Genomic DNA, 15,075 nt, shown 5'->3' on the forward strand with positions numbered 1-15,075 from the left:
AAACAGCAAGGCTAGATGAAGATAGTGAAGGTAGCTCTGTAGTTGATGACCGCATTTCCCCTACACCACCATCGTAGGTGCTTACTCTAACTTGGCAGTGTGATATGTGGTTGCATGTTGCATATGGTGTCTAGATTGTAATTCTTCCAATCTGGTTAAATTGCATGTGCTATTCTGCTTAGCATTATACCTGTTAATGTGACACGCCTTCCTATTTTAGTACATAGTACATCTGTCTATTAAGCATGTCCTTACTTAAAACTACTGTTTTTTTGTATCCCGCATCAATGAATATGACGAGACACCTTTAGTATATGCAGTGTGATATTGGTTGCATCTTTCATATGATTTATAGCATGTGCTGCTTCTAATTTGTTGAAACGCCATTTATGATGGGATGCTTTTAACTTGGCAGAGTCATATTGGTTGCATCTTTCATGTGGTGTCTAGATTGCATTGCTTCTTATTTGTTGAAATGGCTTCTGCCTAGTTTACCCAAATATTTGTGAATATGCCATGCCATCCTGTTTTTCGTACATATTCCATCCTGGTTATCATGTGTTTGCCTTACATCAAAGTAGTGATTGTCAGTATCATGCATGAATGAGTTCTGAAGAATGAATTTTATTACTTTTTCTTGTCGGTTTTACTTGACAACTCAAAATCAATAAAGCGGAAGGAAATTAGCAAGGCAGTGGATAAAGGTTCTCCTTCCAAACGGATGGCCTCTAAAGATTCTACTCCACCACCCCCCAAGAAGATTTGCAAGACAACACATGCATAGACACTCAACATAGCTGTGTTGATGATGAGCGCGTCTCCCCTAGTCCACCATCACAGGTGCTCCCTCTAACTTGGCACTATTATATTTGGTTGCATGTTATGTATGATGTGTAGCTTGTATTGCTTCTAATTTTGTTGAATTCCATCTGCTTACTTTACACATTATACTTGTGAATAAGACACGTGTTCCTGTTTCTAGAACGTACAATATTTGTCTATCACGCCATGTTCTTACATCAAAGTACCATTGTTCTGTAACTTGCAACAATCACTTATCATAAGACACGTTTAACTTGGGAGTGTGATATAGGTTACATCTCGCATTCTTTTCTATCTTGTACTACTTCTAATTTGTTGAAATGGCACTTATGACGACATAGTTTAACTTGGTAGAGTGATATTCGTTGCATCTTTCATATGGTGTCTAGCTTTGATTGCTTCTAATTTGTTGAAATGCCTTCTACTTAGTTTACACATCATAGCTATGAGTATGCAATGTTGTCCTTTTTTCTTACACATTCAATCGTCATATCATGCGGTTGCCTTACATTAAAGTAGTGCTCGTCAGCATCTTGCATCAATGAGTTCTGAAAAGTGAATTTTTATTAATTTTTCTTGTGGATTTGACTTGACAAGGCAATAATTAAGAAAGAGGAAGGAAAAAAAATTAAGGCAGGGACTGATGGCGGTCTTCCGGTGAAACCGGCATCCCAGGTGCTTTTTCTAGCTTGGTGGTGTGATATTGTCTTGCATGTTGTATACGGTGTCTATCTTGTATTGTTTGTAATTTGATTAAATTACTTTTGCTTAGTTTACACAACTAGTTGTGAATATGCCATGTCGTCCTGTTTTTCATACATATTCCATCCTCGTATCATGTGTTTGCCTTACATCAAGGTAGTGATTGTCAGTATCATGCAAGAATGGGTTCTAAAGAGTGAATTTTATTGCTTTTTCTTGTTGTTTTTACTTCACAATGCAAAATCAATAGAGATGGAACAATTAAATTGGGGTATGCATGTGCTACAAAATAGTTCTAGTGGATGATGATGTGGCACATTTGGTGATGTGGAGGGCTGCATGTTGCGAGAATTAGACTTAGTGGGGATCAACTATTTATGTATTATAGATTTGTGCCTTTCTAGTTCACTTACTGCGCTACATTACTCAAGTTCGTACGTCCACTTCTAGGTACATGTCCGTCTCATAGTTCAAGTCCCACGTGTTCTTCATAGATGGAATGATCCATAATGATGGGCAACGGGAGTCCATATCATCGCAGCTTCTTAGTGTGGCTCCCCACAATGAAGACTCGTCCAAACTGAAGCGGCATAGATCAGGGATCGGGGCGTACAAGATATGGATTCGTCGGTGCGCAATGAAAACGCACCCTTTCTTCATGAACGACAGGCCGTCGGCGTCGTGCATGGAATGTGGCATCGTTTGCACTATGGGGTAGTTGTCCCCAATGAAAATCGAGTACTCTTCAAGTGTGTTCATCCGCAGCCATGTAGCATCACGGGGGTCGAACACGCCGCCGTCCATCTGGTACACCTGGCATCTCAAACCTGGATACATGCTGATGTGCATGGTTATGGTCCATGCAGTATAATAAGGTGACGTAAGCAGGGGATACATGTTAAAATAAAATACTTTATAGTGCTTATTTCTGTGAGGGGGAACGGAAGCAATGTATAGACCAGCTACGGCACGGACGATGACAAACAATTTGAGGGTGTTACCTGGGCCATGTACATTAATTAAAGTAGGAGTAGTTTGTTTGATGGGATTATGGCTACCTAGCTAGTACTACACGGAATTGAAATTGTTAAGTCCTTTGTAGTTTACACATCTTGGTATTATAAAGTTGCGTAGATGACTATCCCAATCAATAAAAAAAGGAAAGAACTACTCCTGCTCCTGGAGTACAAAGAGACATGTACTGAAATGTTATAAGATGGCATGGCAATAAGATATACGATAGTTCCTGGCTCTACTACTCTTGGATCGGAGAGAAGGGATTACCTTGGTACATGATCAGGGTCCGATCGTGATAGATCGTGGCACCTTGTTGCCCTTCAATGGTACCATGGGTAACGACTGCTAAGATAGCACGTCCCAACTAGGTGTCTTCAGCTACAAGGTTCCAACTTAGACCAAATGCCCCATGCACATCCACGATTGGCGATCTAATTTTGATCGGGGTATGACTTTTCCTTGCATAATCATGCAAACAAGGTGGAATTCATAGAAACCAGACGAAAATCATTACATTTCGAAAACTTTTCATATAAACCAGATGAGATACATTATAGTTTCATACAAACCAGAGTAAAAACTACTCTAAACAAGTTGCAACTATAATGTGGGCGGTGCATGGACGATGGCCAGCCATGGTGTCGTTTGAGGCTACTCATAGTGGGGAGTATCATATACAATATAGTACTAGTACATGATGCTAGTGTATGATATACTACTTTTTATAGTGCATAGTATCATAGAGTAGTAGCATAGATGATCATAGTTATTGCCATGCATGACCCCATGTCTCTTCTTTAATTCTCTACCACATCACCATGTCTGCTATTCCCAAGTGTATGTACCAGCTAAGTTACCACCACCACTATGGCCAGCCTCGACGCGGACCAGTCGCGTGCACCGGGAAGCAGCGCTCTCTCGGCCGTCGTGCTGCTTCAAAGTCGGTGCCAGTGAGAGGTCGCCTCCGCTCTGGCCGGGCATTAATGCGGCACTGATGCTCTGGGGCGACGCTGATTGTTTCACGCGGGAAGCGTGCGCCGCCAAGGGAGGGGGTTTGGGTCGGCTAGGGCGGTCAGACGTGGGTGTGCTGGTGGTATTGATTTTGAACCGTTTCAGGTGTAGTACTGGTAGTTTGCAAAACTACTCAATTATTGCACTCGGTTTCATAAGAAATTGTGGTAAAAAAACATTACTTGCAATGCATGCATGTGTGACCAATATAAATGAGCAATAAAAACTAGTACATGCACACAATGATTTAATGGATATTGTAATCTCAACATGTGATGGGGAGCTCTAAATTTGAATTTGAAACTTATAAAACGAAAAAATTCAAAACAAACAAACTGGAAGAGAGGGAGTATACCATAGGATGTGTCCCTTACGAAACAAGTCCCCTGGTTTGTCACCGTGAAGATGCGGTTAGAAAGGAGCACAGCGTCTTCGTACTCGTACGGCAAAAAATCAGCCGCAGACAGCATGGTCGACCTTTGACCGCCATGTGCAGGGTTCCTGAAAGCAATCGTGATGTCGAACATCGCGATGAGAGTGTAATTTTGGTTGGCGGACAACCTTATTGGGGCTTCCGGGATTGCTATGTTCTTCAATCTCACCGTGGTTCCATCGTACCAATTCAGGCGATGGCCCATTGCATGGTTGATCCCAATGTTGGACAAAGGTTCTACAGGAACGGTGTCACCATTGTAAATGTTGTGCAAATTGGTGTTGGTACCCTCCCATACATATGCAAGCCAATCTCCACTGGCACCAAGCCTAACCTGTGAAACAGTGGGCAGCGAGGGAATTAGGAAATGGACACGGAAGTAGTCTTTAGAATGCGTTTACTACGTGATCAAACTCATCACTTACCTGCTCATCCGACAAAATCTGAGTGCCCCTCAACGTCGGCATCTCAATGGGCATCAACTTGCAACTACGGCCACGTCGCGCTGGAGAGACCCCCAAGGAAACACCCTCGTCCTCGAGGACGCATGGCAGACCAACTAGCATGGCCTTCTCCCACGCATATTTACGCACCCTATTAAAATATTTGGTGCAAGTACCGCTAAGTCTTGCGGATGTGAGGAAATCAGAGCGACTTACGATTTGTCCCAAAGGATCTTCGTCCAAGGTCTCCCAACCTCGACGAGGATGAGAAGCACCACCACCTTGCGAATCCATGGCAATGGCGACCAACTGCCTTGTCCCTTGTGGAGTTGGTTTACACAAGAGGATATGGTAACTACAGGGCTTCATCCCTTCGGAAAGGATGTTCTACGGGCGCGCACTAGTGCAGTTTATATTTGAGACTAGCAAGAGGCCCATGCATTGCACGTAACATCAAGATGCATTTATACGAGTTGTTTATGTCATGGGAGACGAAGATGAATGAGGGAAGGCCTTATCTGCAAATGTGGAGAGGGGTGTGGGCATATTTCTGCAAAATTGCCATAGTTTCCTTCCTATCTGTCAGATATAAATCAGACGGTTTATATTGCAGGAGGGCAGGCACACCATCATCACCAAATCTGTTTTATAAGAGTAGATTATTATTTATTACTAGTAAGATGCCCATGGTTTGCACGTAACATTAAGATGCATTTGTATGAGTAGTTTATCTTGTGAGAGAAAAGGATGAACAAGGGAAGGCCTTATTTGCAAATGTGAAGAGGGGTGTGGGTATCTTTTTGCAAAATTCCCATAGTTTCCTTCCTATCCGTCAAATATAAATTGGACGGCCTATATTGCAGGATGACAGGCACACCATCATCACCAACTCTGTTTTTACTCCCTCTGTTCCTAAATATTTGTCTTTTTACAGATTTCAAATGGACTACCACATAGAGATGTATATATACATATTTTAGAGTGTAGATTCACTCATTTTGCTCCGTATGTAGTCACTTGTTGAAATCTCTAGAAAGACAAATATTTAGGAACGGAGGTGTGACGCCCCCGATTCGATCGTACACTAATCATACACGCAAACGTGTACGATCAAGATCAGGGACTCACGGGAAGATATCACAACACAACTCTACAAATAAAATAAGTCATACAAGCATCATATTACAAGCCAGGGGCCTCGAGGGCTCGAATACAAGAGCTCGATCATGGACGAGTCAACGGAAGCAACAATATCTGAGTACAGACATAAGTTAAACAACTTTCCATAAGATGGCTAGCACAAACTGGGATACAGATCAAAAGAGGCGCAGGCCTCCTACCTGGGATCCTCCTAAACTACTCCTGGTCGTCGTCAGCGGGCTGCACGTAGTAGTAGGCACCTCCCGAGTAGTAGTAGTCGTCGTCGACGGTGGCGTCTGGCTCCTAGGCTCCAACGTCTGTTCGCAGTAATCGGGTATAGAAAGGAGGGAAGAGGGAGCATAGCAACTGTGAGTACTCATCCAAAGTACTCGCAAGCAAGGAGCTACACTACATATGTATGCATTGGTATCAAATGGAATAAGGGTATCATATGTGGACTGAACTGCAGAATGCCGGAATAAGAGGGGGATAGCTAGTCCTATCGTAGACTACGCTTCTGGCCACCTCCATCTTGCAGCAGGACAAGAGAGTAGATGGTAAGTTCACCAAGTAGCATCGTGTAGCATAATCCTAACCGATGATCCTCCCCTCGTCGCCCTGTGAGAGAGCGATCACCGGTTGTATCTGGCACTTGGAAGGGTGTGTTTTATTAAGTATCCAGTTCTAGTTGTCATAAGGTCAAGGTACAACTCCAAGTCGTCCTGTTACCGAAGATCACGGCTATTCGAATAGATTAAGTTCCCTGCAGGGGTGCACCACATAACCCAACACGCTCGACCCATTTGGTCGGACACACTTTCCTGGGTCATGCCCGGCCTCGGAAGATCAACACGTCGCAGCCCTACCTAGGCACAACAGAGAGGTCAGCACGCCGGTCTAAATCCTATGGCACAGGGGTCTGGGCCCATCGCCCATTGCACACCTGCACGTTGCGAGGGCGGCCGGAAGCAGACCTAGCCTAGCAGGCGTTCCAGTCCAATCCGGCGCGCGCCGCTCAGTCGCTGACGTCACGAAGGCTTCGGCTGATACCACGACGTCGAGTGCCCATAACTGTCCCCGTGTAGATGGTTAGTGCGTATAGGCTAGTGGCCAGACTCACATCAAATACCAAGATCTTGTTAAACGTGTTATCTTGAAATAACCGCCAACGCCGACCAGGGCCAGGCCCATCTTTCTCCTAGGTGATCTCAACCTGCCCTGTCGCTCCGCCACAAAGATCCACTCAGAGGGCCGTCGGGACAAACGTCCTTTCGGACCCAATCCGTGAATCACTCGCGGGTACTCCTACGAGCCGACCCGTCTTTAGTCACCACAAGTATCATATATTATGTATATAAGTATATACCCGTGACCACCTCCCGAGTGATTACGGCCCGGTAGTATAGCATGGCAGACGGACAAGAATGTAGGGCCACTGATGATAAACTAGCATCCTATACTAAGCATTAGGATTGCAGGTAAAGGTAACAACAGTAGTAGCAATGATAGGTTATGCATCAAGATAGGATTAATGGAAAGCAGTAACATGCTACACTACTCAAATGCAAGCAGTATAGAGGAGAGTAGGCGATATCTGGTGATCAAGGGGGGGGGCTTGCCTGGTTGCTCTGGCAAGAGAGAGGGGTCGTCAACACCGTAGTCGTACTGGGTAGCGGCAGCGTCGGTCTCGGTGTCTAGCGAGAGAAGAGGGGGGAAGAAACAATAAATATTAAGCAAACAGATGCATAGCGATGCATGACATGACAAGTAGCGGTGCTAGGGGTGCCCTAATGCGGTATGAGGTGGTACCGGTGAAGGGGGGAAACATCCGCGAAAATATCCCCGGTGTTTCGCGTTTTCGGACAGATGAATCGGAGGGGGAAAGTTGCGTGTTCTCTATGCTAAGGATGCGTGGCGGACGAACGGGCTGCGTATCCGGGTTCGTCTCGTCGTTCTGGGCAACTTTCATATGCAAAATATTTTCATTCGAGTTACGGTTTATTTTCTATGAATTTCCAAAGTTTAAAAGATTTCTGCAATATTTCAATTCGAAAATAAGTATCTAAATACTTTTGTCACATGGGCTGAGCTAGCAGGGGGGTGACAATGGGGCCAGGGGATCCAATCAGCAGATACGGTCAACAGTTGACCAGCCAATGTTTACTGGTCAACAGGGTCAAAGGGGCCCGCATGCCATAGACTCATGTTTTATCAGATTTGTTTATCTAGTTAATTTAGCAATGGAGGCCCACGTGTAGTGTCTACTAGTGGATAGGTTAGTGCTAACAGGGGTTAGGCTACACTAATTAGGATCCCTAATTAGACATGGGTCATGGCTGCAATGCCCAAGCCAGCTACACACCTGCGCGTACAAGCGCTTGGCCTTGGACATGGCCATGCCTATCAGCATGCAATGGCGACAGAGAGTAGCATCAGTAGAGAGCAGCAGCAATGAGAAACATGGAGTAGCTACGGCAGTAGAGAACCAGCGGCACAGTCGAGCAGCAGCAATAGCATGGCAGCATCAGCGGCAAGGCAGCAGCAGTACGGGCGCGTGGGGTGCAGGAGAGTGTGGCGGGGTGAGCAGCAGCCGGCAGTGCGCTGGCGGCGTGTGGGCGAGGCGGCCGCGGGCGTGCGTGATGCAGCGGCCAAGGGAGCGGGAGCAGAGCTCCGGCCGCGGTGACGACGAGTGCGCGTGGGACGGCAGCGACGAGCACGGATGGATGCGCACGAGCACGTACAGGACTGCGGGGCACGTGCAGGCGCGACCTCGTCCAGAGAAGCTCACGGGGAAGGCGGACAAGTCCCAGCCGAGCTTGCGGCCATGGCGGACGGTGGCTACGGTAGCGGCGCAAGATAACAGCGGTGGCAGAATGAGGCTGCAAACAGAGGGTAAATGAGGTGTCTCTCACCTAGGAGGCACAAGGAGGCCCGGCAATAGTTTTGAAGCGCAAGAGATGGCCGGTTTTGGCGACGAACGCCGGTGACAGTAGGGGAAGGAGTCGTTCGATCCCAACGATGGAGTGGCGCCTAGCTCGAGGCCGTGGTCGTGGGCGATGCATCAGAGGCGGGCGGAGCTCCTAGACTAGCTCCTAGCCCACGGGTATGACGGTGGCCGTGTGGATGGGGCCGGCCATGGCGCTGGCAGTGCGGTTGCACGAGAAAGAAGAAAGCGGCGTGCGAGGGAGGGGGGAGGAAGTGGCTAGGGTTTGTCTAGGTCGCTGGGGAGGGTTCTTATATACCGAGAGGAACCGTGGGATGGCTGACACGGCGGCAAGGGCGGCCATGGCGGCGTGGATGTGCGCCACGCACATCCCCTGTTTCCTGTATATGAGATTGAAGGAGACTCTAGGTGGGCTGGGCTGGAATTTAGTAATAGGCTCAAGTGCATGGTACTTTTCTCTTTTCTTTTACTGTTAAATATTATAACTCCTATTTTATATCTATTTTGAGCACCAAATGAATTTAGTTCGACATGAAACTTCACACATAATTCAAATAAATTATTTTGGTGCAGCACACAAAGTTTCAGGTTGCTAGGAAAAGTTCAAATTTATGTTTCAATTTAAATGTTTATAGATAAATGTTGCACGTCCACCTATTGGTTGCTAGGGTCATCTTAGTAACTCAAATAAAGTTTGTTTCACTTTTTCAATTGTTTGGGGAATTTATGCAAAGGTGTGTACATTTTAAAATGACCGTTTGATAAGACATTTTTTTGATGTTTCTATTTTTTTAATTGAATTTGAACCAATATTGATAGTGGGATTATTTTCTAAATGTAATTTAATTATGATAATCAGAGTGACATGGCCTATCAATTAGGATAATGACAAGACTAATATCTGGGGGGGTCACAACTCTCCTCCGCTAAAAGAAATCTCGTCCCGAGATTTAAGAGGTCGAGTAAGAGGGAAAGATTTGGTTATAAAATTCTAACGAATCTTCTTGTTCTTGTTGCTCTCATCGAAGAGGTTGATCCATTACGTTCATGTCTTCATTTCATTGCATCAGGGCATTATGATGAAGTGGTCATCGTTCCTTCGGAGTCTTCATCGTACTTATGAAAAGTATAAGGGTAACTTCGAAAGAAATGGACCTCTACAAGGTTACTTATCTCGTAGATAACATCAGGGAAGGTGGCGGAAAGTAACTCTCAAATTTGAAATTTAAGAAATTATTGAGAGCAAAGTAAGGAGGTATCATGGGAAGTTTCAAGGGGGTAGGCAATCGTTCGATGCCTGAAACAGGGCGTGAAAGGGGTTCAGAGCAGCGAGAATAAGTATTGCGTCTGGTACCAGAATAGATCACTTGGCAGGTGGCCCGTGAATTACATAAGAAGTCAAGCACGAGTAATAACTTTGACAACAGGGTGTGCAGGAGAGTCAGGTTTCGATCCTAGGACCTGTGGGTTATGGGCCCACCATGTGGGCTAAAAGTAGGAAGAGCGTTGACGTCTTGCACGATCATGTAAGCAAGGTATGTCAGAGGATAGCCTATCAGTTATGTCGGCAACAACATCAGTACCAAGGGCGAGGGACGAAGAGAACCATTTTCCTGCTCGTTGAACGAGGCGAACCAATAGGAAAAGTTCTCATCCATCGGTGGCTACCAGAATGTCATCAACAATAGTAACAGGGTCTTGCTGGCAGAATTGTACCCAGAGGTGTTTACATAAGCAGGAGAATATTACTACTTAGATCATATAGAGCACAAGAAAGGTTAAACCAAACAATGGAAAGGAATATGTGATTATCAGATTAAACAGAACAATGGAAAGGAAAATATGTTTAAACACATATTTCAGGGGTATATCCTTCCCAAGGACAAGCAGAGCATGATATCCATGACATGATATAATGTAGAAAACCTTTAGGTAAGGGGAGAGAAACTTCATGACATTACCCATACAACGGTGTTTGGATAATTGATAAAGAAAATTTAGCATTATGCTTCAATTGTTCTTATAGAAAACCGGAGTACCACACACATGCTTCGAGATAGCATTGACATGGTCATTGGGTAAAGATCAGACTTTAGATTCACAAAGGATCCATCAGGAACAACTCATAGAATAAGTCTTACCATTTCCTCATGGAAGAATGGCTAACCTTGCTAAAAAGGAAACTATAACAATAGGTCCTCCGGCCAGGTGTGCTAGGCATGACATCACCTTATCGGGTCAAAGACTAATGTTATAACTCCTGGAATTATGTTCCAACCATCATGTCTGACCGGGATTCAGATCTGATTGGTGACATGATACCTCAGACTCAGGATGTCCGAGAAGAAAAGGTGCAACACAAATTGTCGAGCTGACATTGTAAGATTCTCGGGAAATGAACTATAGGAGCGGGTTCCCGAAACAATAGTTCATCATTAAACCAAGGAGAGGATGAGGAGGTGGTTGATGGACTCAGCGACAATTCATTAAGAATTCCACACAAATGGATTTCCACAATTATGTGCACAAGGAGATGACATTTGACAATTCAAATGATATAATGTTGTATGCCCGAGGAAAACACACACCATTAATCATTAGTTGCAAGGTGTGACCGAAAACGACCTTAGGCAGCAAGATCAATGTTAGAGTGACGATTCAATAATCAACAGTCTAAGAACGAACTGTCGGTCGTTAACATTCAAAGCAATAGGGTTGCTAGAAGTACAGAATCCAAGCAGCACCGCTTGTTAGATGGTATCCCGGTTAGAATCAACACGGGGACCAAGAAAGAATGGTGACGGTGAGAAGTATCACTATGCCAAGAATTTTCAAAGAGGTGAAGCAATCCTCACAACATACTCGGCATAAAGGACAGTAATACTTCAAGGTAGAATATAATGCAAACAGGATAGCAAGTTGCATCCATAACATGGACAAGCTCGCGATTAAAATAAGTTTAGGGTGTTGTCGATGATAACAAAAATCATCGAGGGCAAGGAGGGTATTTCTCAACATGAACATAGTTGACATCTCGAAAGAAGTCAAAGTGTTCAAGGTGATCCGACACATTTGCCGAGAGGTTTCAAGAGGACGCAATCAAACAGCGACGGCGTCAAGCAGGGAATGACGACGTGAAAGTCATAGGAACAACAAGTAAGATGCAAGCTCAGAATCAAAGTTGCCTTTCAGAACAAGAAACATGATGTTGAAAGCTCGACGTAAGTCGTGCTCACACTCTGAAGAATTTGTGCACCGAAGAAGGTCGAGGTAGCACAATCAAAGATAGCAAGATAAGGGTGTAGCCGATGGTCTAGGACGACATGACTGAGTTTAAATTTCCCAGTAACAATTACTAGGGGTATTTGAATTTTAGAGCGGATTTGATTTACTAAACGGTGTCCTCGGTTGACGGCAACCTAGAACCCGTAGAGTGATTACGACAAGGAAAGTTATTACTTCAACAAGTTAGTAAGATGCCGTGCAAAGGCATGATATCCTCGAGATACCATGGGGTAAAACTCGAAGGTAGAACAAGATAGAAGTTGAACGGGGTCGTTGACCGACGACAGCAGATACTATAACCTTGTCAAAAATTGACGAGGCCTGGAATGGATTTCTTTCAGACATATGGGAAAAAGGACAGTATGGTCGAATCAAATCTACAAGGTTTAATTTAAGGATACCGAAAGAATCATACAGATGGATAATCATTTTGCAAGAAGCTTCCGAGACGGACTACATCGTTTACATGGGCATGAACACAAAGTTCAAGGTCGACTCCCACTTTTCCAATGCATAACATTTCATATACTTCTCGCTCTGATAAAGTTGTAGTGTTGGGAATTTATCTGGCAAGACACCAGAAGAGTATGACTCGTGAAAACTTTTGGTTTTGGGTTCACACAGATTAGTGGAAGTATAGGTTCAACCCATCGGGGCATCTTAGGAACATATACTACAAACTTCAATAGTACATATCACAAGCTTGTAAGCAGAGTATGGCTGGAAAAATAGAGGATACAATTTACCTAAGGTATTATGTATCGGGGGAAGGACTCACAAGGTGATTGAAAATGAAGGACACTGTCGGATAATAATCCAACAATGGATCGGGCGATCCATAATGGAGCTGATGTGAGTATCGGTACTCACTCGGAGGAAGAAAGAATGCAGAGGCATCAGATTCAAGAAACACCTGAATAGTCTGATGCTTAAATACAAAGAAATTATGGCTTCCAAAATGAAGGATCAGAAGCAGACGCTCTGATCAAGGATGGATAAGTTGAAATGACTTTGTTGGACAATTAATAAAGGTTTGAATTGTCGAGAACCAACTCATGTTTGGGAGGACGTCTGAGTCGGAAAGATAATTTAAAAGGATAACCTAATGATCGCGTGCATACACACATATTGAAACCATAGTCTTAAAATGACAAGGGCAAGGGATGTCAATGAACACTACTAGCAATATGGAATTAACCATAATGCTAGCAGGCAAGAAATTCAAGAGTAATAAGTTGATGAGGATTTTGGAAAATTGAATAGCACTTCGAAGAATTTTTGCGAGACGCATGAACAACTGGGATGAACGGATCCTCGATAAATGTGAGGAATTATCCGTAAGGTTTTTAATGTAGAAAGGAACTGCAAGGCAGTAAACTCAAAGGATTTTCGGAACAATGGAGAATATTTCGAGGCATCTTGTAACAACAAGAGCGACGAGAAATGATCATGTGAATGACAAGGTAATCATCCACGGGGATATATCGATGGTAGGAATTACAAATGCGATGAGCAGAAAGGGCTCGGGATAACATCGATGGGTATCCTCAAAATCTTCTGACGAAGCAGGTGATCTTCCGGCCTGAGGGCTCTCTGAGAGAAATTAATTACGAGAGCCTAGAGTCAGTGTTAGTAAAATCATTTAACCCGAGTAGAAGAGAGATCAGAGTCCCAGAGTATAGGTCGAGGAATAGAAGATCCAATACCGCCCAATGGCGACGTGGGCCTGTAAGCCACACAGCCATGCTAGTAAAAGTTTTTTAGTGACTAGACTCAACTTCGGCCAAGGAGTTGGAAGGGGGGTTCCTACAGGCAGTCGGCTCTGATACCAACTTGTGACGCCCCCGATTCGATCGTACACTAATCATACACGCAAACGTGTACGATCAAGATCAGGGACTCATGGGAAGATATCACAACACAACTCTACAAATAAAATAAGTCATACAAGCATCATATTACAAGCCAGGGGCCTCGAGGGCTTGAATACTAGATCTCGATCATAGACGAGTCAGCAGAAGCAACAATATCTGAGTACAGACATAAGTTAAACAAGTTGCCATAAGATGGCTAGCACAAACTGGGATACAGATTAAAAGAGGCGCAGGCCTCCTGCCTGGGATCCTCCTAAACTACTCCTGGTCATCGTCAACGGGCTGCACGTAGTAGTAGGCACCTGCCGAGTAGTAGTAGTCGTCGTCGACGGTGGCGTCTGGCTCCTGGGCTCCAACGCCTGTTCACAACAATCGGGTATAGAAAGGGGGGAAGAGGGAGCAAAGCAACCGTGAGTACTCATCCAAAGTACTCGCAAGCAAGGAGCTACACTACATATGTATGCATTGCTATCAAATGGAATAAGGGTATCATATGTGGACTGAACTACAGAATGCCGGAATAAGAGGGGGATAGCTAGTCCTATCGTAGACTACGCTTCTGGCCACCTCCATCTTGCAGCGGGAGAAGAGAATAGATGGTAAGTTCACCAAGTAGCATCGTGCAGCATAATCCTAACCGATGATCCTCCCCTCGTCACCCTGTGATAGAGCGATCACCTGAAAGGATCGATATGGTTGACTAGAGGGGGGGGTGAATAGGCAACTACCAATTTTTAGCTTTTCTTTACCAAATTAAACTTTGCATCAAAGTAGGTTGTCTAGATGTGCAACTAGGTGAACAACCTATATGATGCAACAACAACAAGTACACAAGCAAGCAAGGAAACAAACACTAAAGAGCTTGCACAAGTAAAGGTAAGAGATAACCAAGAGTGGATCCGGTGAAGACAAGGATGTGTTACCGAAGTTCCTTCCTTTTGAGGGGAAGTACGTCTCCGTTGGAGCGGTGTGGAGGCACAATGCTCCCCAAGAAGCCACTAGGGCCACCGTATTCTCCTCACGCCCTCACACAATGCGAGATGCCGTGATTCCACTATTGGTGCCCTTGAAGGCAGCGACCGAACCTTTACAAACAAGGTTGGGGCAAACTCCACAACTTAATCGGAGGATCCCAACAAGACCATGAAGCTTCACCATAATGGAATATGTCTCCGAGGTGACCTCAACCGTCTAGGGTGCTCAAACACCCAAGAGTAACAAGATCCGCTAAGGATGAGTGGGGGAATCAAAAATCTCTCGGTGGAAGTGTAGATCGGGGCCTTCTCAACCACTCCCGAGCAAATCAACAAGTTTGGTTGGCTAGGGAGTGAGATCGGGCGAAAATGGAGCTTGGAGCAATAATGGAGCTTTAATGGTGGAAGAGGTAGGTCAAGGGGGGAAGAA

General features: G+C 44.8%; 1 protein-coding gene and 1 long non-coding RNA gene across 2 annotated transcripts; both read right to left on the reverse strand.

The window, feature by feature from the left end:
• Positions 1-1,950: 1,950 nt before the first annotated feature.
• LOC147965201 (uncharacterized) lies at positions 1,951-4,722 on the reverse strand. The gene is made up of 3 exons (XM_087530336.1): positions 4,411-4,722; positions 3,908-4,319; positions 1,951-2,351 (listed from the first exon to the last, which is right to left on the reverse strand). Exons 1-3 carry the CDS (start codon positions 4,720-4,722, stop codon positions 1,951-1,953), a joined length of 1,125 nt encoding a protein of 374 aa, XP_087386462.1.
• An 863-nt stretch (positions 4,723-5,585) lies between these two features.
• LOC147965202 (uncharacterized) lies at positions 5,586-8,759 on the reverse strand. Its single transcript, XR_015607387.1, has 2 exons — positions 8,481-8,759; positions 5,586-7,262 (listed from the first exon to the last, which is right to left on the reverse strand). It is a non-coding gene; the product is annotated as an uncharacterized LOC147965202 (long non-coding RNA).
• Positions 8,760-15,075: the final 6,316 nt, after the last annotated feature.

Source organism: Triticum urartu, chromosome 6A (assembly GCF_056163025.1).
Source record: "Triticum urartu cultivar PI428250 chromosome 6A, HENAU_Tu73, whole genome shotgun sequence".
NCBI lineage: Eukaryota > Viridiplantae > Streptophyta > Magnoliopsida > Poales > Poaceae > Triticum > Triticum urartu.